This window comes from Cyprinus carpio, chromosome A3 (genome assembly GCF_018340385.1).
Source record: "Cyprinus carpio isolate SPL01 chromosome A3, ASM1834038v1, whole genome shotgun sequence".
In the NCBI taxonomy this organism is placed as follows: Eukaryota; Metazoa; Chordata; class Actinopteri; order Cypriniformes; family Cyprinidae; genus Cyprinus; species Cyprinus carpio.
The window spans coordinates 17,952,992-17,979,926 of record NC_056574.1 but is presented as its reverse complement, the minus strand read 5'-3'; the positions used below and the strand labels follow the sequence as shown (position 1 = coordinate 17,979,926).

The 26,935-nt window shown below is 39.2% G+C and overlaps 1 protein-coding gene and 1 long non-coding RNA gene across 2 annotated transcripts; both read left to right on the top strand.

Moving 5' to 3' along the window:
- Window positions 1–14,493: 14,493 nt before the first annotated feature.
- LOC122136769 lies at window positions 14,494–15,219 on the top strand. The gene is made up of 2 exons (XR_006154361.1): window positions 14,494–14,629; window positions 15,150–15,219. It is a non-coding gene; the product is annotated as an uncharacterized LOC122136769 (long non-coding RNA).
- An 885-nt stretch (window positions 15,220–16,104) lies between these two features.
- LOC109094046 (equilibrative nucleoside transporter 4-like) lies at window positions 16,105–26,049 on the top strand. Its single transcript, XM_042721352.1, has 11 exons — window positions 16,105–16,328; window positions 17,993–18,216; window positions 18,860–18,991; window positions 19,192–19,305; window positions 20,338–20,466; window positions 20,604–20,678; window positions 20,937–21,203; window positions 23,658–23,780; window positions 24,580–24,767; window positions 24,862–25,102; window positions 25,263–26,049. Exons 2-11 carry the CDS (start codon window positions 18,054–18,056, stop codon window positions 25,394–25,396), a joined length of 1,566 nt encoding a protein of 521 aa, XP_042577286.1. The 5' UTR covers window positions 16,105–16,328; window positions 17,993–18,053; the 3' UTR covers window positions 25,397–26,049.
- The last annotated feature ends 886 nt before the right edge of the window (window positions 26,050–26,935 follow it).

The following is a 26,935-nucleotide window of genomic DNA, read 5'->3' as shown; positions in this document are numbered from 1 at the left end:
AATAAAGGATTTTTATTATATATATATATAAAAAGTAAAAAAAAATTCTATACAATTATATTCTTTTTGCTTTTTTTATTTCTTAGATATTTTAAGTCGAGTCAAGTCAAAGTCACCTTTGTTTGTTTTGTGCTTTATACAGCACTGATTGTGTCAAAACAGCTTTACTGTGTCAACAGGAAAATAGTTTGTCAATGACGCAAGAGTGTAATTTTTCAAGCTAAAGTCAGTTCATTGATGATTCAGTGTAGTGCTTACGTTCAGTCACATACACAGACTTGTTGGTAAAACAGGTATGAGATAAATGCATCAAAACACTTCATATTTCTGGTCGTAAAGCATGTGGTCAGTACAGTTTTTATGATGTGAACATTTGCATTTATCTTTACATGCAGATCCTCTTCTCTGAGTAACAGACCAACATCCTCCTATAAGTCACTGAATACATTGTTGCAAAACTGAGTAACTGTTTTAGGGATGTCTACAGGTCCTTCTCAAAAAATTAGCATATTGTGATAAAAGTTCATTATTTTCCATAATGTAATGATAAAAATTAAACTTTCATATATTTTAGATTCATTGCACACCAACTGAAATATTTCAGGTCTTTTATTGGTTTAATACTGATGATTTTGGCATACAGCTCATGAAAATCCAAAATTCTTATATCAAAAAATTAGCATATCATGAAAAGGTTCTCTAAACGAGCTATTAACCTAATCATCTGAATCAACTAATTAACTCTAAACACCTGCAAAAGATTCCTGAGGCTTTTAAAAACTCCCAGCCTGGTTCATTACTCAAAACCGCAATCATGGGTAAGACTGCCGACCTGACTGCTGTCCAGAAGGCCATCATTGACACCCTCAAGCGAGAGGGTAAGACACAGAAAGAAATTTCTGAACGAATAGGCTGTTCCCAGAGTGCTGTATCAAGGCACCTCAGTGGGAAGTCTGTGGGAAGGAAAAAGTGTGGCAAAAAAAACGCTGCACAACGAGAAGAGGTGACCGGACCCTGAGGAAGATTGTGGAGAAGGACCGATTCCAGACCTTGGGGGACCTGCGGAAGCAGTGGACTGAGTCTGGAGTAGAAACATCCAGAGCCACCGTGCACAGGCGTGTGCTTTTGAACCAGAAACAGCAGCAGAAGCTCCTGACCTGGGCTACAGAGAAGCAGCACTGGACTGTTGCTCAGTGGTCCAAAGTACTCTTTTCGGATGAAAGCAAATTTTGCATGTCATTCGGAAATCAAGGTGCCAGAGTCTGGAGGAAGACTGGGGAGAAGGAAATGCCAAAATGCCTGAAGTCCAGTGTCAAGTACCCACAGTCAGTGATGGTCTGGGGTGCCATGTCAGCTGCTGGTGTTGGTCCACTGTGTTTTATCAAGGGCAGGGTCAATACAGCTAGCTATCAGGAGATTTTGGAGCACTTCATGCTTCCATCTGGTGAAAAGCTTTATGGAGATGAAGATTTCGTTTTTCAGCATGACCTGGCACCTGCTCACAGTGCCAAAACCACTGGTAAATGGTTTACTGACCATGGTTTTACTGTGCTCAATTGGCCTGCCAACTCTCCTGATCCTGAACCCCATAGAGAATCTGTGGGATATTGTGAAGAGAAAGTTGAGAGACGCAAGACCTAACACTCTGGATGAGCTTAAGGCCGCTATCGAAGCATCCTGGGCCTCCATAACACCTCAGCAGTGCCACAGGCTGATTGCCTCCATGCCACGCCGCATTGAAGCAGTCATTTCTGCAAAAGGATTCCCGACCAAGTATTGAGTGCATAACTGAACATAATTATTTGAAGGTTGACTTTTTTTTGTATTAAAAACACTTTTCTTTTATTGGTCGGATGGAATATGCTAATTTTTTGAGATAGGAATTTTGGGTTTTCATGAGCTGTATGCCAAAATCATCAGTATTAAAACAATAAAAGACCTGAAATATTTCAGTTGGTGTGCAATGAATCTAAAATATATGAAAGTTTAATTTTTATCATTACATTATGGAAAATAATGAACTTTTATCACAATATGCTAATTTTTTGAGAAGGACCTGTATATGTCACTGCCTTTAGATAAGATTCATTTTGCAGTATTACAAAGTGTGATGATTCATTTTATGGACTTGTGTTGCTGTCAAGATTATTTTTTTCAGAGGTTTTCAAAGTCATACAGTACAGATGACAAAAACAGCATCAGTTTTGACAGGCTCTCTCCTTAATTGAATGCCCGGAGTAAACCTTAATCCAAGTCTTGCCTATTGCTATTTTCATTTAGGTGCACATAGATCTTTCCATATGGCTGAAAACCAAAAGCTCTCTTGGCAACTGAAAGCCTTTGAGTGGATAGGTAGATCTAAGATCATGTATTTACGGTGTTTATACTTTAAACTGTAAATATTCTATACAACAAGGATTTTTTTTTTCTCATGACATTGAGTAAATGTCTGTGTAACCAAAATGAATATATGTGCATTTATTTGGGAGAATCATTGTAAGATACTATAGGCTTAAACAAATCAATCAAAATGCTGGTGCAAAACTTCCTATTGAGTAACATTCAGTAAATGAGAAAGAGAAGAGGCTGTCATGGTGATCTCATTAGAATGTATGAGAGACACACATGTGGTAGATGCATTAGACAGGAGGTCAAAGGCATAAGTGTCATTCATTACTCTGCCCTGCCATAAGAATCCCAGGCAGAATTATAATTTGGAGATTTTAATTAAGATGGTGCAGCAGTCACATCAAAGTACACATCAGTTCATAGTCTTTCAGGAGTAATACGGTCCAGCGTGCAGTTACGTTATATTGATATTCATTATTCACACATCCGCTCTGATTTTCACTAGCCATATGTTTACTCTGCAAATATTATTATTTCATTGCTGTAGGACACATTATAGTGGGGTTATCACATTTTATAATAATATTATTTCTAATCTATGTTTTCAGATAACCAGGTTTATTAGTTCATCATAATGTCTGCTAACAGATGGAAGATCAGGCCAATCTCAGTTCCAGACTCTTATTGAATAAGTTAATAATTCTTGTGATTAGGAAAATGATGTAATCGAAAGAATGTTATTGTTCTAGCTCATATATCTGCCATGTGAAGGATAGTGAATATATAAATTCCCCATGTGCCAGTGGTTTCCATCTTTCTTTCTCTGTTATTTTTTGTCTGTGTTTCATACTGAATACTACCATTATACTCACACTATTGCTGCAGGATTAGGTATGTATACTAGAATAATCTATATGTATAGGATAACCAGATTACTGCATTTGCCAAAACAAGAAGTGAACAATTGACCTTACTGCACGAAGTACTATATCCTGCAATGCAATGGGCTTCACTTGACCTGCTATTTGATGGTTGAACCACAGGTAATATCCAGTGCTATTTTAGTATCGTTGAGATACTGTAGTTGTATTTTTATATTTTGAATTAGTTTTTATTTTTAGATGTTCTGTTTTAATTTTAGTTAAAGTTTTGCTATTCTGTTGTGCGTTTCTGCCATTTTTATTAGTTTTAGATTTTTTTCTAGGTCTAAATATTCTAATAATTTTAACATCTCTTTCTTGAAAATGATTTAGACTGCCAAATGTAAATATAGATGTAATGATATTTCTACGCAATTTTTTTCTAAATTCACAATAACCCATTTTATTTTCAAGAACTCAAATGCTTAATTACATGCAAAATAATTAACTGTGAAATAATACTTTTTTAATTTACTATTTAAAAATATAACAAAATACAGTGCATGATGTGCAATGTTCACTGTGCAAGTATTGCATTCGGAACACACCCCTTGGTTTTAATCTTATAAGAGCAGTCAAGGAAGATCAGTTTACACTGATTGTATTAATAAAGTTAAGACCTTGAAGTGTGTCCAAGTAATTCTTCCTCACTGCATGTCTCACAAGCTAATTGCTTTTGACAATATATCAAAAATCTGTCTGGCAGAGACAAGACTTTTATGTTTTGTATTATTCATTCATATCTGTCATGATAACATGTATAGCATAATGATTTTTAATTTACAATATCCAATCTCATTACATTTACAGAAAATAATTGTTATAATGACCTATACTACAAATATTGCATACATAAGTTCTACGGTACAATAAATGCCACCTCCTGTAAACTCTTCACCCTCCACAATCTCAGAAATGATATTATAGTACACAGACTAACTCTATTAGACTCTGAAACATTTTCCCTGAGGCTGTTAGACTCCATAACACCCTAATACCTAATTTCAGTTCTAGGAAAATGATTTAAATTCAACCAACATTGTAATTCCCTGCAGTGTTTACGCTGTTCTGTTGAAGTCAACTTGCAAGTACATGCTGCCTCTGTTCACGAGGCCTTGGGGCACAGGTCTGTTTGGAGGCCACCTCCTGATATCATAATGAGAGTTAATGCTTAGATAATGAGACATAATAAATCAAATATGAGATAAAAAATCACAATAGCATGATGTAATGTTTCAAAAACATGAAATAAAGCTGCAATTACAAGCAGTTCACAATACACTACAAATAAGATGCTCAGACGGTACTATTTATATATGTGTGTGTGTGTGTGTATTTATATGTTTAAAATGTTCCCATTAAGTTATGAAAATATTCTGAATATTCTCTTTTTTAAAAAAATGTATTCATGGATGTGCAAATGTTCATTTCATTGTATCAGTTTGCATCCATTATAACAATGTTACTTTTGAATGTTCTTTAAACATTCTAGAACAAATAGTAACATTAAAAAATGTTAGTTGAACGTCTAATTAAAGTGTTTTTTGAAAAAAAAAAATAAAAAATTACCATGAACAATATATAAACTGTTTTAGTGCATTAAGAAGATAACTTTGTACTGAATTTGAGAGAATCTTTGTGGAATAATGTTCCCTGTTATTAATTAATACTGAAGAAGGTCTAGGAACAGATAATATTTCTAATTTCACATTATGTCAACCATTACTCACACACAGTCAAGCACTGTTGGTCTGTCAGTATATCAAATTTACATCTTCATTGACTTGTTTATGAGTGTTTGACAATAGTGGGCATATAGTTTTAATCTTGGAAATACCAAACAACTTGAATCTTTGAGCTTTGATTTATAATAGCAGTTGCTCCACAGCATGTTATGAGAGCATTTCCTCCAGTTTTTCAAGGAAGTTTGTAGCTCTTGATGTGCTACAAACTCCAGCAGTAGACACGATTAATGATAGGCCAGTGTTTGAGCCATATCTCATTACTCTCCAGCAGGTCTGGAACTTGTTCCTGCACGAATTGGTTCATCACTCCTCTCCCGCAGCAACATATGCTGAAACAGCAGCCCTAATAGTAGCACTTAACTGAATAAAAAGAGATCAACTCAAAACTCAACTGGAGGGCTCATAGATAAACTCAGGACATTGTCAGCTAAAGCTTTTTTGGTAAACCTGTCTTTTGTTATTATTTCTTTAAATTTAAACTCTTTTAATGAGGAAAGTGCACTTGTACATGATATTACAGATAATTATGTCAGGAATGGTAAACAATATATATTTATGCCAATAATGCATTGGGCGAATATGAGAGTGTTGATTTGAATGTTTATTTGACTATGAATTACTTGTTTTAATATGATTTAATGTCTTTACAAGTTTGATATGCAAGGGATTTAATGAAAAAAAAAAACATAATTAGACTTCTTAATAAATATAATATGTAAAATATACACATAACATCAATCCTGTCAAATTACACACACACACACGGTAAAGACTGCTATTATCATTTGGTTCAAAAATGCCTTTTGAGACATTTTGGACCCTCACGGTACACAGCAAAACAGAGCAGGTGATAAAGGAGGTAATGAAACAGTCCAGTCAGCTTTCTGAATGCACAAGCACAGAGGCCTTCTGGGGAAATGATATAGTGTAGTGTAGGAAATTAGATTCCCATTGGGTAAAGAGAACATCCAGACTACGAACGGTCTCATTTAACTCATGTAAGAAGGTTTCATTTTGACAGTTCCTACAGTGCTTACAAATGCAGCTCCAAAAACAAATATTTAAAAAATGATGATTAATTGATTGAATGATATTGATTTGCTTTCTCATCAATGTCAAAATCATTTTTTTTTATGTAGGATAGCCTAAATCAGTCATTCTGAATGAAACAAGATAGCAACCTTACATTGTTGAGTGGAGCTAGAAAAATATGTTGACCAATATTTCCTCTTACACTAACTATGACAGCAAAATAAAAACAAAGAAGATAAGTCAAAAACTATATTTACTGATGTATAAATGCAAACAAATTGGAACATCATCTAGGGATTCATTACTAACACATAAAAACATGACTTTTTCTTCCAGTTTTACTTTTTCCCTTTCTAAATTAGATTTGGATGAAATATTTCTGAGCTCAGTCATGCACAATTGTATTTTTTTTTTTATTGGTGAAAGCTAAATAATAAAGCATCCCTGTCTACATTTGGTGACCTTTCTTAATATTGATTGAATAGAATGCGTCAAAAGAAAATCATAAAGCTGGCATTTTCTTTTACATGGTTACAGAATGAGTGTGTGATATGCAATTTATCATAAATAAAAACAGAAAGTTAATTTCTCCTTCACACAGATGAGCCTTTATAGGGCATTTCTGCCTTAGCAGGTCATCTGACAGACGAACACTGCAGCTTCACCTTGATTTTGTTGCCTTCTCACTCTATAAGCGATGGCAGACATATATAACCTCAGCATTGTATATTATGCATGTATGTAGACCTTGCCGCTAGTACGTTCAAAATCCAACAGTGTCCTATTGATTTCTCTAAAATGCAAATAAAGCAATTTATCATATGCTCCTTCCTCATTGAGAGTTGCTGTTGGGCTTTGATCTTTCCCAATAATACTGTCTGGACATCTAATGCAAAATCAAGTTCAGGGATGAATGCTGCCCAACCATGTATTGAGGAGTACTACACTCTGATTATCCAAAAAATGTCAAGAAGCTTCAATAATGACAAAATGAACCTACTTCTACATAACTAAGTACTTGTTCTGTTGTTGTTTTCCAAAATATATTGATTAAGACTAAGTATAGACCAAAGAACATTGGTGCATGCAGTGTTTTAAGTTTATCAATCATATGAGTCATATGATGCGATTTCAAATTCTCCTTTCTCTTTTGAGTGTTACAAGCTCTTGGTGAATAAAGAAGATCTGTAAAGTTGCAAAGAATAAAGTCTCAAATCCAAAGAGATATTCACTCAAGGTCGCGGTGTGTGACACTGTTTCGCTGAGAAAGCGAAACTACTTTGTTTTTGCCTTCCAAAAGAAGACACGACTAGAAATCATGTTTATATCACATTTATAATGGGTTTTATGTTTATGAAAAACAAAAGTGAAAGTGACGTGACATACAGCGTATTGTTGTTTATAGTATTTTTGTTTTTTGATATGCATTTAACCCATCCAAAGTGCACACACACAGCAGTGAACACACATAATTGGTTTTATGTTGCTTTAAGACTCTTCTTCGGTGGTTACGGGGAGGAAGTGTGTAGCTAGTGGGTTGGTTATAGTGAGTTCGGGAAAGTGTTCAAGTTCAGCAGCATATTTCAGCCTACGTACCTGTGTTGTGTAGTTTCCTTAATCTGTTCTGAACGATCCAGCTTCCAATATTTATGTGTTGAGTTCATGACGAAAAGTAAGTGGTCACGTCGTTGTGTTTGTGTTTCTATACTGTAGAATTACAATGCATTAACATGCCCAGCGGGATGAGTGAGATGTATAGCTATAGAACAATGTTTATGCTGTAAAATACTGTAGGAAATACTAATTTAACTGATGTGAGCTTCCTGATGTTTAAATTACGTAGTAACGTTTATAACATTGAATTAAGAAGAGTTAATATCGTGCTCAGGAGACCACTTGCAGACGCTGTTGTGCAGTAGCCTTTCTGGCCAGAGGATGTCGCCATTTCTCCTTTTGTAAACCCCTTTTTTAATATAGTTTTAGATAAACTGGTCAGTGATATAGGAGGTGAAGCTATTATGTGAAGGAAGTAATATCGTCATTATGTAATTGAAGATTATGTTTAAAGGGACATAGCAATGTTTATTGATATATTTATGTCTGATGATCCTGATTTGTATTATTTGTGTGGATTTATTATTTACGTTGCATAGTAATCAGTACCTAATGGTGATTTATTTGTTTCTTATCAGACTATAATGACAATGCTGGATATTGGAATGTTCTGATGAATACTGCTGGATCTCAATACATTTAATTGAAGAAATTACATCTCCTCGTCTTCATTCCTGTGTCCTGATCGATACACCATCCTGTTTACTGGCTAAAACCCTTGATGAACTAGCCCTGCTAGAATACCTCACTAACATTGGTCCTTCGAGCCGGATAGCAGTATTCAGGATGGAGACAGATGAAGAGATGTATCCTGATGTGAGACCTAAACGTCAAATACGTCGACCTGTCAGACTTGAGGACTTTGAAGTGGACTATATGGGATATAGTCAACGAGATCAGCACCAATGGGGCCTCTCATCCACTGCCTTGGATAGGAGGGCGTTCCACACTCGGGAGGGTCCAGATCAGATGACCCCTTTCCAAACAGCCCACCCTCACTCTAGTGGCTTCCCCGGGAATGCTGCTCACCCTGAGATTCCTCAGCTAGCCCCAGATCACGCCAGAGGAGGGATTTGGATGGGCTTAGCCAGCCTGCGCGGACACCCTCATCCCATCAGAGCCCATATCTGGATTCTCGTTTCTCTGAGGAAATCAGAGCTATTCGAGAGGAGAATACTAAACTGCTGCAAACACAACAGGCCTTTCAAACGGGCATAAAGGAACTCAATGAAGCACGGCGCGAGATGAAAGAGCTACTGGAGGTAGCCCGCTCACTGAGAGCAGACCTGGCCCAAGTTAATAGCCCAACCTCAAACTATAGTAATCCCACATCTCCACAAGATGATGCTGTAGCCTCGAGGAGTTTCGCTGTTGCAGCACACTCAAAGGAAATGGAGCAGGAGGACTGGCCTGATCCTCCACCATGGCCTGAACCTGATGAGAATGTGTCAAGAGGGATGTGCAATCTCAGGGTTGAGGAACAAGGGCTAGACAGTAGACATCACGACCTTTCCCCCGAAGCTAGAGTATGTAGGCCTTGTAAGTCTCCACTGCCTCATCAGTATCCCGCTCCTACTTCCGATAAAGGGATATCACCATACCTCTCTACACGACCCTCTCAGTTGCTCACACACCCTGCCCCAGCTCAAGCACCTGTGATGCAATCAGCGCCTGCCCGAACCTACCATCCTTTAGCAGCCACTGGAGCGGTACATGGCATGCCACCACCTAATCAGTTAATGCAGCCGCCAGGGAATGAACAAGTGTATCGAGGGCCCCAACCCACAATCCCAAAGTTCATTCACCCGGATCCCAGTGAATTTGCACGGCTTCGCATAGCTCTAGAAAACTTACTCCCATCTACTGCTACAGAACTCTTCAAGTATCAAATACTTGTGGATCATTTAAAGCTGGAGGAAGCTAAGCTTATAGCTGATGCTTATCTAAACTCGCCAACACCTTATAGTGACACTATGTCAGCCCTCCATGACAACTTTGGTCATCCTCATCAACTTGCCTTAAAGAAGATAGCAAGTGTTCTAGAAACCCCCGAAGTAAGGCGTGGTGATACTATGGCATTCCAGAAGTTCTCCCTCCAGATACAATCTTTAGTGGGCTTGTTGCGGACTCTGGGTCCTGAAGGGGAAATTGAACTCAACTGTGGCTCACATGTTGCTCGTCTGCTGAGTAAGCTCCCTCCGGAACAGCGAGCTGATTTCCGTCGACATCAGTTCAAGCAGTTAGGGGCGACCCACACTCTACATGATTTGGCAGAATGGCTCCGCTATGAATCATGGTGTCAGGGCTTCGACAGTCAGGCTACTGGACGCAGCATAAAGGAAAGGCAGAATGCGAAGACTGATGGTCGTCCTGGAAGACAAACGGTGACCGTCCTACATGGAGCTGGTGAGTCAAGAGAGACAGCATCTTTGTACCACAAAGAGAGTTCAACCAGCAGAGGGGCCAAGAGTAAAGCTTACTGTGCCTACTGTGAGAGTACTGAGCATTATCTTAGTCAATGCAGTGCGGTCACCAAACTCTCCAAAGACCAGCTTAAAGAGTGGATACGGGTTAACAAGCGGTGCTGGCGCTGTGCACGAACTCACCAAGCCGCTCAGTGCACATTGAAGAAACCTTGCAACATCTGTCAGGGAAAACACCTACTGGCTCTTCACGAAATAAATACAAGAGCAGAGAGGGGCAATAAAGATGTAGCTGTTAAAGAAGAGAGCTGCTTAACCAGCTCTGCGGCTGACTCGCTCTACCTGGACAGACCTGGAGCTGGGAATCGAGTCATGTTAAAGGTCGTCCCTGTGCTTGTACATTATGAGGACCGGACACTTGATACCTTTGCGATCCTCGATGATGGGTCAGAGAGGACCATGTTGTTGCCAGCAGCAGCTAAGTTTCTTGGCATAAAGGGCACTCCTGAAGCGCTTCCTTTGCGTACAGTCCGACAGGACATCCAGATCCTCCATGGCCACACGGTGTCTTTCCGTGTCTCACCAGCTGCAAACCCTCACACCAGCTATAAGATCAATGGTGCCTTCACGGCTGGTCGCCTCAGCCTAGCACAGCACACTTACCCCATTGACCGTCTGAAGAGGAAATACAAATATCTAAGTGGCATTCCCCTACCTGCCTTAAGAGATGCTCAGCCTACACTCCTTGTAGGCTCCGATAACCCTCAGCTGATAACACCTGTCGAACCAGTCAGGCTTGGTCCACGAGGTGGCCCAGCCGCAGTCCGTACCAGGCTCGGGTGGACTCTTCAAGGCCCTACCCCATTCAGGGGGTGGCCAATTCAACCTGCACAGTGTCTGTTTACTTCATCTGCGCCACCAATGGATGAGCTTTACAAGCATGTTGAGAGGCTCTGGCAAGTAGACACTGTACCTTACCGACATGAAAGAGAGGTGACTCGGTCAAAGCAGGATCAGCAGGCTGTAGCATTGCTTGAAGCCAAGACGGTCCGTACTAATGTAGATGGAATTCTTAGGTACGCCACACCATTGTTGCGCCATCCGAGCATGCCACCTTTGCACTCGCCAAAGGATCAGTTATGCCCATGTTACGTAGTACTGAGAGGCGACTCTGAAAGGACCCTAAACTAGCAGATGCGTACAAGATGGAAATGCAGAAGCTCATAGAAACAGGTGCTGTGAGGGAAGTCACTGAGGAGACCTCTACCAAAGAGGGATGGTACATCTCACATCATCTCATCAGCCACAACGGAAAGAACCGCCTGGTCTTTAACTGCTCTCACCAGTACCTCGGGCAGACCCTGAACCAGTACCTGCTACCTGGCCCTACCCTTGGTGCCCCCTTGCTGGGAGTCTTATTGAGATTTCGTGAACATCCCATAGCTGTTAGTGGAGACATCAAGGGGATGTTTCATCAAGTCCGCCTCATCCCTGAAGATCGCCGCCTTCTAAGGTTCCTGTGGCGGGACCTGAAGGTGGAAGAAACCCCAAGAACATTTGAGTGGCAAGTTTTGCCTTTCGGCACAACCTGTAGCCCGTGCTGTGCGACATATGCCCTGCAGCGCCATGTTGTTGACCACTGCCAGCCGGACGATGACCTGAGATTCTCGGTTGAGAACTGCTTTTACGTAGATAACTGCCTGCAGAGCGTGGGTACGCCGGGTGAAGCTAAACTGCTGGTGGATCGCCTCAGGGATCTTCTGATTTCTGCAGGTTTTGAGTTGCGTCAATGGGCTTGCAACAATCCAGGCGTCCTGAGTCATTTGCCTCAAGAGGCCAGATCTGAAAGCCTGGACCTGTGGATGGCACAGGATAAGTCCAATCCTCTGGAGTCAACACTCGGTCTCAGCTGGAATTGGGCAACCGACTCCTTGGGCTACAAACATAGGCCTGTGTCTTACGAGGTACCAACTCTGAGGAACATTTACAGAGTTCTAGCTACTCAATATGATCCCTTGGGTTACATGTTACCTTTCTCCACTCGAGCGAAGCTCATCATCAGGCAGCTGTGGGATAAGAAGCGAGGTTGGGATGACTCTAACTTACCCGCCGAACTCCTGCAAGCCTGGTCCACCTGGGAGGCTGAACTGGAGTCCTTACCTCTCCTCACATTTCCACGTGCATATGTTCCGGCGGACGCCAACCTTGAGGGTGCTACCCGTGAGGTGCACATCTTCGCAGATGCGTCTGAGCAGGCTTATGGAGCTGTAGCCTACATGAGAACCGAGGACAGGGAAGGCCAGATCCACCTGTCTTTCATCCTTGCTCGTTCACGAGTAGCTCCAAGACGTCTGCATTCTATCCCACGCCTGGAGCTTTGTGGAGCTCTGGTTGCAGCACAGCTGGCTCATGTCCTTGAGAGGGAACTAAGCTTGACAGTGGCTCGAACTGTGTTGTGGTCAGACTCCACTACAGTCCTAACCTGGCTACACTCCCAATCTTGCCGCTACAAGGTCTTCGTAGGCGCCAGAATAGCTGAGATACAGGAGTTAACAGAAAAGTGCACTTGGCGCTATGTGGACTCAGCGAACAATCCTGCTGATGATCTGACGAGAGGGAAGACCCTGGAGGCCCTAATAGATCCCAACCGATGGTCTCAAGGACCTCCCTTCCTTCTCCAGAACCCAGCCACCTGGCCAGAAAGACCCAGCACTGAGCCATTTGAGGACAATGTGGAACTCCGGAAGACCACCTTCTGTGGAGTAACGATTACCTCACCAATGTCAATCAGCAGGGATGACAAGGTGTACCAAACCTGGCAGGAGCTTATAGATGCCACTGCTCTAGAAATCCTAGGACCAAACCCTTCAAGTTCACCACCTAATGCTGAAGAGTACCAACAGGCAGAGATGATTGTTCTCCAGCGAGCCCAACAACAGTCATTTCCAGAGGACTACAAACTCCTTGCAGCCGGGAAACCTGTCTCACCTGGGAGTCGATTACTCACCTTGGCTCCGGAGTTAGATAAATCCACGGACCTCATACGAGTAGGAGGTCGGTTACGACGTTTGGAAGGTCAAGATGATTTGACATTGCACCCTGTAGTTCTGGATGCCTCACACCCGGTTACACGCTTGCTTATCCAAAGGTTTGATAGCAACCTGCTCCATCCTGGTCCAGAGCGGGTCTTTGCAGAGATGCGGCGGTCGTTCTGGATAATCCATGGAAGGGAGGCAATTCGCAGACATCAGCGTTCTTGTGCCGAATGTCAGCGCTGGAGAGCTCAGCCTTCCATTCCCCGAATGGCGGACCTTCCCGTTGCTCGTCTCCGATTACACAAACCCGCCTTCCATTCCACTGGCGTGGATTGTTTTGGACCCATGTTTGTGAAGATGGGCAGACGCCAGGAGAAACGCTGGGGGATAATATTTAAGTGTTTAACAACCAGGGCGGTACACTTGGATCTCCTCAGAAATATGGACGCGGATGCTTACTTGATGGCCCTAAGACGGTTCATCGCCAGAAGGGGGACACCTGCAGAGTTGTTGTCAGACCAGGGGACCAACTTCAGAGGAGGAGAACGGGAACTTAGAGAGGCTTTTGCCAGTATGGAGCCAACTTTGCGGAAACGACTCGCGTGTCAGAGGATTAAGTTTCAGTTTAACCCCCCAGCAGCTCCACACTTTGGTGGAGTGTGGGAGAGAGAGGTCCGCTCCGTCAAGTCTGCACTTTACACCTGTGTGGGGGCACAACCTGTTCATGAAGATGTCCTTCTCACCGTTCTCCTGGAAGTTGAGGCAATACTCAACTCTAAACCATTGGGTTATGTATCTGCCGACATTGCAGATATCGACCCTGTGACGCCTAATAGTCTGCTTATGGGGCGGCCCGATGGATCTCTACCCCAAGTGGTCTATCCTGAGACGGAGCTCCTGAGTCGCAGACGCTGGAGGCATTCACAAGTTCTTGCCGACCAATTCTGGTTCAGATTCATCAGAGAATATCTCCCTGGGCTGCAGACCAGACAGAAATGGCACTCCACCTCTCCTGAACTACTGGATAAGGCTGTTGTCATGCTGGTGGACCCGCAGCTACCTCGAGCCATGTGGCCCATTGGACATGTAACCAAGGTCCACCGCAGCGACGATGGATGCATTAGATCCGCTGATGTGGACATCAGAGGACATGTGTACACACGACCAGTAGCTCGGTTGGTGATGTTGCCAGCTCTCCCGTCGGGGGAGGATGATGCCTCGGTGAGCCCCCCTCAGCCTGACTGATGAGCCTTTAATGGAGCAAATGTGCTTGCACATTTGGGGGCGGGTGTGTAATGGGGTGTTAGTTTTTTGTGTGGATGGTGATTTAGTAATTTTATTCGGTGGTTACGGGGAGGAAGTGTGTAGCTAGTGGGTTGGTTATAGTGAGTTCGGGAAAGTGTTCAAGTTCAGCAGCATATTTCAGCCTACGTACCTGTGTTGTGTAGTTTCCTTAATCTGTTCTGAACGATCCAGCTTCCAATATTTATGTGTTGAGTTCATGACGAAAAGTAAGTGGTCACGTCGTTGTGTTTGTGTTTCTATACTGTAGAATTACAATGCATTAACATGCCCAGCGGGATGAGTGAGATGTATAGCTATAGAACAATGTTTATGCTGTAAAATACTGTAGGAAATACTAATTTAACTGATGTGAGCTTCCTGATGTTTAAATTACGTAGTAAAGTTTATAACATTGAATTAAGAAGAGTTAATATCGTGTTCAGGAGACCACTTGCAGACGCTGTTGTGCAGTAGCCTTTCTGGCCAGAGGATGTCGCCATTTGTCCTTCTGTAAACCCCTTTTTTAATATAGTTTTAGATAAACTGGTCAGTGATATAGGAGGTGAAGCTATTATGTGAAGGAAGTAATATCGTCATTATGTAATTGAAGATTATGTTTAAAGGGACATAGCAATGTTTATTGATATATTTATATTTGATGATCCTGATTTGTATTATTTGTGTGGATTTATTATTTACGTTGCATAGTAATCAGTACCTAATGGTGATTTATTTGTTTCTTATCAGACTATAATGACAATGCTGGATATTGGAATGTTCTGATGAATACTGCTGGATCTCAATACAGTTAATTGAAGAAATTACATCTCCTCGTCTTCATTCCTGTGTCCTGATCGATACACCATCCTGTTTACTGGCTAAAACCCTTGATGAACTAGCCCTGCTAGAATACCTCACTAACAGACGCGTTTCAGAAGGCGGGGCATAGAGGAGAAATAATAATGTACAGTATGTGGAAAATAATGTGTTTGTTTTTTTGTTTTTGTTTTTACCTTAAACCGCATAAACACATTTCATTACACCAAATACACAAAATAATGTTCTTTTTAGCAGCATCATATGACCCCTTTAGAACACAGACCAAAATAAAAACAGTAATAATGTGATGTATTATTACAATTTAACTGTTTTTCTATTTGAATATATTTCAAAATATAATTTATTCCTGTGATGGCAAAGCTGAATTTTCAGCAGTCATTACTCCAGTTTTCAGTGTCACATGACCCTTGAGAAATCACTCTAATATGCTGATTTGCTGCTCAAGAAAAAAATCTTATTATCAATGTTGAAAACAGTCATGCTGCTTAATATTTTGTAAAACCGTGATTTTTTTTTTCAGGTTTCTTTGATGAAACAAAAGTTCAAAAGAGGAATATGTGAAACAGAGATGTTCGTAAATGTAAAAGCATTTACTTTGTTTAATTTTAATTTAATTTATTATATTTCGCAATAATTAAAGCGGAATTCGGCAATTGGCCAATCAGAATGAAGTATTCTACAGGCCCATATTTCCCATATTTAAATTATATAACTAATTTAAATAGTAATTTTAGGTTTTTCTAAAACGTTTAAACTGTGACACTGCATGATAATCATTGATTAGGTTTGCATTTGTTATTCATAGCAATATGGAAATAAGTGCACCAATGCAGGTTTCCTTTAAAGCGACAATGAAAGCGGGTTGGCGTAGCAGACAGCTGGAGGCTTTAGCAGTGAGTGTGTGTGGGAGGGAGAATGACAGCCGCTCTGTGCCTCTTCTCTTCACCTTGTGCAGGAAGATATTTACACCGGAGAACCCAAACAACACCACACGTATGATCAGAATGCTTTTTATGTAAAGAAGGGTTGTGGTTACATGGAGTAACATGCCAACAAGGGAGGAAAGACACATTTAATTATTCGGGGGTAAGATTTAACCTGTTGTCTTTCTGAAGACTGTATCGCTTTTGTCTCTTAAAATGATGCATGCGCGCTGCTAGATGAATAATGGAAACATATGCGATTTGATTACATGACTGGCTTTTACAAGTCCTGTGAGAACAACAAAGCATCCCTACAGATAGCAGAACATTACGTGAGATTTTCTCGCAGGGATGGTGTGTTTTGAAAAGAAGAAATTGATTAAATTCCCTCGAAAAAAAGCGTGTTAACATCTATACAGCTGCTTTTTGCCTTACTGCTAATTAAACGTGTTAATATGTTGCTTGTTTATTATTATTATTATTATTTTTACATCATTTAGATTTAGAGTAATTCCGTCCTATTCCGTCCTAAACTTTTGTTAAACGCATCACAACATTGCGCTCAAGCATCAGGTCCTCTTAATGTTCCTCTTACATCCTTCATCTGCATTCATCAGCCCATGCTGGCTCCGTGCATCATTAAGGAAAGCTTTTATACATGTTATTATATTTTATAAAATATTTTAAATATATTTACTTTCTTTCTAGAGCATATTATAATTGTAATCTATAGAAAATGACTGTAAAATGAGTGTGACAGATCTTGACAGTTCATGGCTCAGCAGCAGGTGTGCTTTTTATTTGCATGTCTCAGCACTGTTTACATACAATATCTTAGTTAAACAACATCAGCCACTATGATAATATAGGCTACATGACAGCTTTGTGAATATGTTTGTGTCTGGCTACAAACTCTTACTGTGTAAATGATTGACAGTGAACTATTCCATTTGGTTCATACATCACTCACTCAATGCAACACGGTTGGGTAAGGCACAAAATGTGCCCGACCACTAGTCAGTGACGTAACACTGATATCAAAGATTGCTTTTCTTTTGAAGCAGTCATGCACTGCCAGCCCCAGCCTCTTCAAAGGATGCATTGGCAGATTTCCAAGATGAGGAAAATTTCAATATCATGTCCAACTGTGGCATCTTGGCTAAGGCTCTTCTCACTGGAAGCGCCTGATTTGCATTAAGAATATAGATTCATTGTAGATTATCTGATTGTTCTTTCCTAAAATAGACCACACAGGGATGCAGTAAATCCCTTGACAATGCATTACTAATGATGCACGCAAATGTATGCAAATAAAGTAAAAAAGGATATTACTTGCACAGAGGCATACAGCATATAGCCAAAAGTGAAATGTCACATGGCATGGCTTGAGGTTGCTCTTCATCAGCAAACTAGAAGAATTTGTCATGATGCTCATGATGAGTGTGTTGAACTATATAAACTACAGAGATACATGCGAATTAAAAGATAAAATAGGCTTATGAAAACATCTTTAAACATCAACGTTTTAAGATTGTTCAGCCCATCATTATTTCCTGTGATTAAGTTAATACAGAGTGTTGTTATGGACTATGTTAAAAAGTGCTAAATATATTTGAATAATTATAAATATATTTGAATAATATTATATATATATATATATATATATATATATATATATATATATATATATATATATATATATATATATGTTATATATATATATATATAATTTTTTTTTCTATGATGAAAACACTTTAAAATGATGTAATGGATGTAATGTGTTGTGTAAGTTGCTGACAAACATTCATCATTTTCGTCCTCTTACAGATCAGATTTCTGACACTGTTAAAGAAGGCCTTTTCAGACATTCCAGGCCGAAAGAGAGACTATGGGCTCAAAAGGAGTAGAGAGACGTAAACAGGCCACCCCTGGCCAGACTCCCGAGGGCAATGTGGTGATGAGCTTTAGTTTCGAGAGCTATCAGCTGGAGGAAGAGGACTGTCAGGTGAAAGACATCTCAGATAAAGGAGTGCTGGCCCTTTCAGAACCTGGTGAGTTTCTGCTGCATATGATGTGCCTCAATGTAACTACAAAATGTCATTTGAGACACTATTTCGTATATATGTTGTGCTTGTACAAATACAGATTTTGGTTTGGCAAAAGACTCAGCTTGGTTTAAAAGGTTACAATGCTTGGCATGTGCTAGCCAGGTCTAATCATGTTAGATGGAGAGTCTGTTGTCCCCTCACGTTGCCTGGTTACAAAGGTCCTGCTTATTAAATCAGTGGAGTAGGAGAACATACACATTGATCTTTAGAGTTTGCTAGGCTCTTCTAGCTATGCATATAGATATATTCTATGTTTGATGTATGTGTTTCATTTTTAAGCATGATTTCATTTCTCCCATCTTTTAAATTAGGTATGTAGTGTTAAAGTACTAAAGCCGTACAACCAATAGGAAGCCAGCAAGAGGTACAGAAGTGTGTCCATCAATCAGTTCCTCATCCAGAAAGAGAGAAAGAGCAAAATGTCAAATTACTCATACATATGCATAAGTATACTTCAAAGAGACAGCACACAGGCTGAGAGACAAATATTTAAAATGCACATATTTTGAAATGTCATACAAATAAAACACGAACAGGACTTTTGTTTATAACTTGTGCATACAAATTGTGTGGTTTCTGTGCATAGCGTTTGAAGAACCTATTCCAGATGACCGTTACCATGGGATCTATTTTGCCATGCTCCTGGCTGGAGTGGGCTTCCTGCTGCCTTACAATAGCTTCATTACAGATGTTGACTACCTGCATCATAAATTTGAAGGTACTCCATTATATTTATGGACTCCATATTTTAGCTAGCATTAAAATTAAACAAATTATGGTTGAAATATCTGTTAATAATCGTGAGTTTTAAAACATGTTTTAATTGTGTTTTCATGGTTATTGTCATGGTTTCATGGTTATTGAATATATATTCTGGCCACCAAAGGTCATTTTCTCTCTGTCTTCTGTGTCTTTCAGGAACATCCATTGTGTTTGACATGGGTTTAACATATATACTTGTGGCCTTAGTGGCTGTGATCCTAAACAATGTCCTGATGGAGATGCTGAGCCTGCACACCAGGATCACTGTGGGTGAGTGTGTTTATTTAGAGCAGACTGACACGCACACAGACAGTAAAGCACAAAGCGATGGGGGAGGACCTGACAGAGCTGCTGGCCTGAGGGGAGAGGGAGGAGCGCCGACAGTCTGACAGCTGCATCGCTCATTTCAACCTGAGGAATAACACTCACTAAATACTGCTAAATACACACTAAGAGGATGGCTCACATATAACCGAAACAGCAGATAAACACAGAAAAATTGCATTTATGACTATAGCGAATGTCTTATAACACACAGCCCTAAACCCTTCACTACCGGCCTTCAATAACTGTAATCTGAAAGGCAGCAAACAGAGAAAATATGTCAGGCTTTTAAAGGGATATTTCACCCAAAAATAGCAATTCTGTCATCATTTACTCACCCTCATGCTGACCTACGGTATATGACTTTCTTTCTTCTGTGGTAAATCCAAATGGATTTCTACACCATATAGCAGGGAGAGAAATGTTGTTTAATTTGGTTCTTGAGGACCTGCAAAAACTGACTACACGTGTAGTGCTGGGCAACATAATTCTGTGATCATTTGAAAAATATTTTCTGTACAATATAAGATATTGGAGTCCAGCGTTGTTTTGGACCTCATTATGGGTTATATTATATGGACAAAAACAATTTATAAAAATATCTTCTTTTATGTCCCATTGGTTCTTTTATTCCCATACAGGTTTGAAACGACATGAAGGAAAACGATACCTCCCTAAACCCTCCAAAAACAAATCAAATACAAATAATATAAATATACATACATATATATATATATATATTATAGGATATTGCTTGCAAACACATTAAATTTTTTTTTTTTTAAAGAATGTACTATTTCAGTCTTCAGTGTTACTTTTATTTTCTTTCTACTTATTTGTGAAATCTTCTAGAGATTTCTGAGTGAAAATTGTTTCAAATGAAATCCTACACCAATCCTGCAGACTTTTTTCAGTGCATAGATTTTTTCTTAGTTCTGCTATCTCAAATTTATTTACATCCAAGTTCATCTCTTGCAGGTTACCTCTTTGCACTCGGACCTCTGCTTTTTGTCACCATTTTTGATGTGTGGCTGGAGAGGTTCACCACAAAGCAGTCGTACGTCATCAATCTGATGTCTATGGGTACTGTGGCCTTTGGATGTACAGGTATTTGTTAATACTTTTCTTTCCAAAGCCATCATGACTGCAGAAGTGTGTTGGGAGTGACTGTCCTTCTTTCAGGCTCACATTGTGTTGTCAACCATTTCCAGCCATAACAGTTTTTTACCCTATTGTGTTTCCAGTGCAGCAGTCCAGTTTCTATGGATACATGGGGATGCTTCCCAAGCGCTACACACAGGGCGTGATGACCGGAGAGAGTAAGAGGCTTTGAGTCATCAGATCATGAAAATCCATGATGTTTAGGTAAACTTGGTGTTCCTGTGGCTCAGTGGTGGAGCATTGCGTTAGCAGTGCAAAAGGTTGTGGGTTTGATTCCAAGGGAACACACATACTGGTAAAAAAAAAAAATTTATAGCCTGAATGTATTGTAAGTCACTTCGGATAAAAGTATCTGCTAAATGCATAAATGAAACTTCCAAAACAAGATTCTTATTCTTTGTTTTTTTCCTGTATAGGCACAGCAGGAGTGATCATTTCACTCAGCCGTATCTTCACCAAACTACTGATCAAAAATGAGAGGAAGAACACCATCATCTTCTTCATCATTTCCATCTGTATGGTGCTACTGTGTTTTATCCTGCACATAGTTGTGCGAAGGACACGCTTTGTCCAGTACTACATGGGTCTGGCCCGACAGGGCCTGTCCCACGCCAAAGACCACTCACAGAACGGAACCCAGTACCAGGTCCACCATGATGTCATTACAGAAGAAGTAAGATTTGTAAGTTTTGCATGCCAAATGTGAGAAGGGCATATCATGATGAACATATTTATGGATTTTCTCCAATAGTAATTCCATAATTTTTCTGAAGAGCCAATTGTCATTTTCACCGCATCTCAAAAAATCAACATTCTTCTAAAATATCTAATATGTTCAGCAGAAAAATCAAAAAAAGTATTTTATGAATTCTGTTGCATTCAGTTAAATAACTTTTTTTGTTGCATAAATTGACAAAATTACAGCTTGATTGGCAATACTGCACAATATAAATATAATTATAAAAAAATTATATTTATTAAACATTATTATTATTTCTATTAATTATATAATATACAAACTTGATTCCAAAAAAGTTGGGACACTGTACAAATTGTGAATAAAAACAGAATGCAATGATGTGGAAGTTTCAAATTTCAATATTTTATTCAAAATACAACATAGATGACATATCAAATGTTTAAACTGAGAAAATGTATCATTTTAAGTGAAAAATAAGTTGATTTTAAATTTCATGGCATCAACACATCTCAAAAAAGTTGGGACAAGGCCACTGTGTGGCATCCCCTCTTCTTTTTATAACAGTCTGCAAACTGACCTAATAAGTTGCGAATTGGTCCTCCAGCTGTTCCTTATATGTACATTTAACTTTTGCGGCCTCTTATTGCTACCTGTCCCATTTTTTTTGGAATGTGTAGCTCTCATGAAATCCAAAATGAGCCAATATTTGGCATGATATTTCAAAATGTCTCACTTTCAACATTTGATGTGTTATCTATATTCTATTGTGAATAAAATATAAGTTTTTTTTACTCACAATTTGTACAGTGTCCCAACTTTTTTGGAATCGGGTTTGTACAAATAAAAAATATATAACATATAATACATAATTAATGTATATTTGAAAAAATACAAAATGCAACTATATAATATATAAATATGAAAATACGTTATACAAGAATAACGTGTCAATATTTTTTATAAATAGTTACACATTTCTGTGAATTTTCATTCCATGACACTGTCTCCTTGTACACTAATTATTCTAACACTGAAAGTCTGGACCAAGGGTAAAACAATGAAATCTATACCTGAAAAATATCCAAAATAGAAATTCAGCACAAGTTTCCTAGAAGATGAGCAGTACTTAACAAGAGTTACCCAGTCATATGTCTCAGGTATCTAGAATAGTAAATGTGCTCTAGCTGTCTCATACTTTTGATTTATGTTGCCCAGCACTACACGTGTAGTCAGTTTTTGCAGGTCCTCAAGAACGCTGTGCAAATTAAACAACATTTCTCTCCCTGCTATATGGTGTAGAAATCCATTTGGAATTAAATAAATCACTAGCATTATCATGCACTGTTGGAAATGTGTGATGAACTTCTTTGGAATGTAGAATCATAAAGCTCTCTTTAATTTAGCTGGACTGTGAAAAGACCGTTTTAGTTACGCATACTCAGCTGTGCTTTTTTTAAATTCTTCCATAACTCCACTTCATTTGTGCCGGTCAGTGCTCTGGATGACTGAGAAGGTCACAGGGAGAGCATGATTTAAGTGCTCACTCAGATGCAGGCAGTTTGAGTGGAGTAATATATGAAAGCACTTCAGATAAACCTCATGTTTTTGCTGTGGCTGATAGACTAAGCACTCAGCTGTTCCTCCTCTCAATATTTCTTCATCTTTGTCCAGAAATTCATAGGTTATCAAAGTCATAGAAAAGCTATCATGGCTTTTTTCTTTAGCTGTTGGAGAAATGAGATTAACCACTATACAAGTTCATCCAACTTCTGTGAAGCCCAAAAATGTGAAAAGTGTCCATTAGGGGTATTTTATTAGAATGGGTTCAGCTTCAATTTATGGTGAAAAAAATAATAAAATCCATCAGCATCAAGTACAACTTCCTTTAAGATTTTTTTGACCAAGGACTGGACGGATGTAGCTAATCTTTAATCTAGCAAAGACACAATTCCTCAAAATGAGATTCTTATTGTTCATTTTTGCCTGTTTATTTTTTATTTATTTAATGCTAGTCTATGCTGGAGCTTATGATACTCTGAGGGTGTATTTCTCCTGAACAGTTCCCCGTCTGTGCTTCCGTGAGACCTGAATGCTCTTGTTTTATTCTCAGCAAATTAAGGAGAGTGGTTTTACTAGCTCAGCCAGACACTTAATCAAGTAATGGCCCTCCTCAAACAGGCCCTGCAGAACTGCTAGTTCATCAAGAAAAGCATTACAATATCTGAATGCACTGCACGCTCTTACAAAGTCGCAGGGACCTGCTTGATACGGTCACTTGTTCTGATGTGATGTGTTATTTTTTATTACATCAAATGTCTTAGTGAATGCAAGGTGTTTTTTCTATATTTAACTGAAAATATATTGATGGTCACTCCTCTGTCCTGTACGGATATAATGTATTCAGTATGAATTGTTCAGATGTCCTGTCTGTTTTCAGGTAATGGCGCAGTGGGCTCTTCCCCAACTGAAGACGGCTCCACAGATTTTGCTGGAGGAAACACTTACGTAAGGTTTGATGTGCCCAAACCAAAGATTAAACAGAGCTGTCCAGGCATCAAAGGTGTGATCTCATGTTAATCCTCATTAACAAAGAAATTATGATTTAACATTGCATCAATACTACAAAGCTAGCTGATACAGATAAATCAATCATCGTTTTCATGTTATGGCCAAAAAATGATGATATGGTTGATATTTTCTATTCTAAAAATTACTATTTTGTCTACATAAAAAAAAATAAAAAATTAATGCTACATGTGAAAAAGATAATGCTTCGGTATAAAAAATATTCATTATGAGATCTGCAAAAGAATATATTAATGTTATTAAATTATTTGTGTTTTGTGTTTATTTGTAAATAATTAATAAGTTACCATGTATTCCTAAATAATCAAGTCTTTGTATGAAGTTTTTGAAAGGGTCTCCTATCATCATGTATTTTATCATTTGATACAGTAACAATATTAATATAGTGAAATATTATCAATTAAATATTTTATATTTTATATTACATAATTTGTGTTCTATGTAATATATCTTAAAATGCAGTTCATTCCTATGGCGGCAAAGCTGAATTTTCAGCATCATTACTCCAGTCTTCAGTGTCGTACAGAAATTAATAAAAATTTTGAATTATTATCAATGTTAAAATGATTCATCTTTTTCTTTGATGAATATAAGGTTTAAAAGAACACATTTATTTAAAATTGATTTGATTGTAACAATATTAAACTTTTTAATGTTACTTTTGATGCATCCTTGCTGAAGTATTCCTTTTTTTTACTTCTGTATTTATTTATTTATTTAAGGATCTAATTTTCATGTTATTGGTTAACGAGCAGTGACCCCTTCTGTTGCAGGCATGATCCTGCATCGTTATGTGGTAGCCCGTGTGATCTGGACATACATGCTGTCTATTGCTGTTACTTACTTCATCACGCTGTGTCTTTTTCCTGGACTGGAGTCGGAGATCAGGAATGTCACACTGGGGGAATGGCTGCCCATCCTGATCATGGCCATCTTCAACATATCCGACTTTGTGGGCAAAGTATGTTCACTGACATAATGGCATTACAGATTATGTCATCGTCTACATTCCTTGAAGTAATTTGACACCTAATCTTGTCTCTCCATGTGTCTAGATCTTGGCAGCCGTGCCATATGAATGGAACGGAACCCATCTTCTCTTCTGCTCGTGTGTGCGAGTAGTTTTCATCCCCCTGTTCATTATGTGTGTGTATCCGGCTCAGAAGCCCACCTTCAGCCACCCGGCATGGCCTTGCATCTTCTCTCTCCTCATGGGCATCACTAATGGCTATTTTGGCAGTGTTCCCATGATTCATGCTGCAGGCAAGGTGGCACCTGAGCAGAGGGAACTAGCAGGTAAATCTATCACCCCATTTAGATTCATAGAGTATAAATGCACAAGTCTATGCAGATGATCAGATGCTTGCATGTAAGCCTAAACCTTCAGAAGGATGCATTTATAATCTCTTCTCTAGAGATGCAGTCATTAAGTTCTTGTGATTTGTTTTTCCCACAGGGAACATAATGACTGTGTCCTACATGTCTGGACTGATGTTGGGCTCTGTGGTCGCCTATGCTGCCTACAGTTTTACTGCTTCAGGCTCCAGCCTCCACTCAGAGACTGGCTATAACTTTACCCAGGGGTACTAGTACCTTAGTCCAAGCCAAAAAAACATATCTGTTCCTGTCATCAATCTCATCAGGTGGCACCTTTGCCACTCTGTGTAGCAACTCTGCAGTTCCCATAAATCAGACCTCTACTGCAGGCTTCTTTTTGCCCACCTGCAATGCTGTGTGCCTGTGAATGTAGTCAAATGGATGAAGAAACAAGCTTTGACACTGTAGAGAGTTATATATGTGTGCTTAGTTGTGTTGCCTCTTCTTGTTCTCTGAGAGTGCTTTTTTCATGTTGCCAAAAGTTATTTGGCGTGATAAAGATGTCAAACGTTATCTGTGTGGTGATAAAGCCGGAGTGAATACGTTTGATGTTTCTCCTTATTTAATTTCTGACTCCACCTTCTGTGGTGCTGTATATGGTATGACAGACGAACATGAACATTTATGAGTATATTCTGACAGGTCTGATGAACTGTACTGAATAAGGGTCATTTATGTCTGGATGCATGTAAAAGAGATTTGCTGAAAAGAAAACCGTAATCTTTTGAATGCAATATGGATACTGGACCTTTTTGCTAAAGCTAAATGAATGTAAACATCTCTAAATAAATCCTATGAAGTTATCTTCATTTAGGGTGTAACTATTAGGTCTATTTTAAAACTGCTGTAATAAAACCAGAAATCCATTTTCAATTGACATGATTCTTACATGATTACACCACTTGCCGACAGCTGTTTTTTTAAGTTGTATGACTGGATAACAACCCCCCACCCTCCCCCTTTTCAGAGCCTAGGGCTGTCAGACAGACATACAAAATTTCTCAAGACTTACTTCAGTGATTTCAGTTAGTGAGGACATTTTGTGCATTTTGTTTTCTCTAAATGGTAATAGGTAAAAGTAACATATACCAGACAGCAGATGGCGCTGCTGCACAACGTTTTCTTTAGACTAGTATCAGTCCAGTGGTCTTGACAAACAATGCTTTTTATAGTATTTTATTTTGTGTAGCTAGAGGCACAAACAGAGAGAGCTAGTGAATGTATAGCCAGTGTACATGTGCTTTATTTCTGTTTACAAATAAATATGATTAAACACAAATGATAAGTTAACATTTACACCTCAAACTGCAGTTCATATTATGCAAAATGCTGGCCACATCCTCGGACTAAGGCAGAGCAGATGATTCACCCAGTTTTAATGGAAGAAGATTCTGAAGATGCTCTGTACTGCGGCGATATGCTGTTATGAGGAGGAAACATGCGGGGATGGTGGGCTAATCAGCAAACACCAAAATCCATCAAAGCACCAGACAATTTACAGCTACTGTGAGAATAGCAATGCAATAGGCAATCAAATTCTAGGCAGTCGATCCCTTTCTGCCTGGATAGCAGGCACCACAGGATTTCCTCCTAATTTATCGGACCTATTCTTAGTTAATAAATTCGTAGAAAAATTGCTGGGTTGGTATAAGCCCTCATCCAGTTATTTTTCCTGAATATAATGACAGCATCACATAATTGCATGCAGCAGGAAAAGCTTATTTTCATACTTTTAAAATATTTTAGTCACTA

Bases quoted from the DNA above. Each gene is read 5' to 3' on its own strand.
- LOC109094046 (XM_042721352.1), top strand. From the start codon at position 18,054: ATGGGCTCAAAAGGAGTAGAGAGACGTAAACAGGCCACCCCTGGCCAG. The intron at 18,992-19,191 runs GTACTCCATTAT...TGTGTCTTTCAG, and splicing joins CCTGCATCATAAATTTGAAG to GAACATCCATTGTGTTTGAC. The intron at 23,781-24,579 runs GTGTGATCTCAT...CTTCTGTTGCAG, and splicing joins GAGCTGTCCAGGCATCAAAG to GCATGATCCTGCATCGTTAT.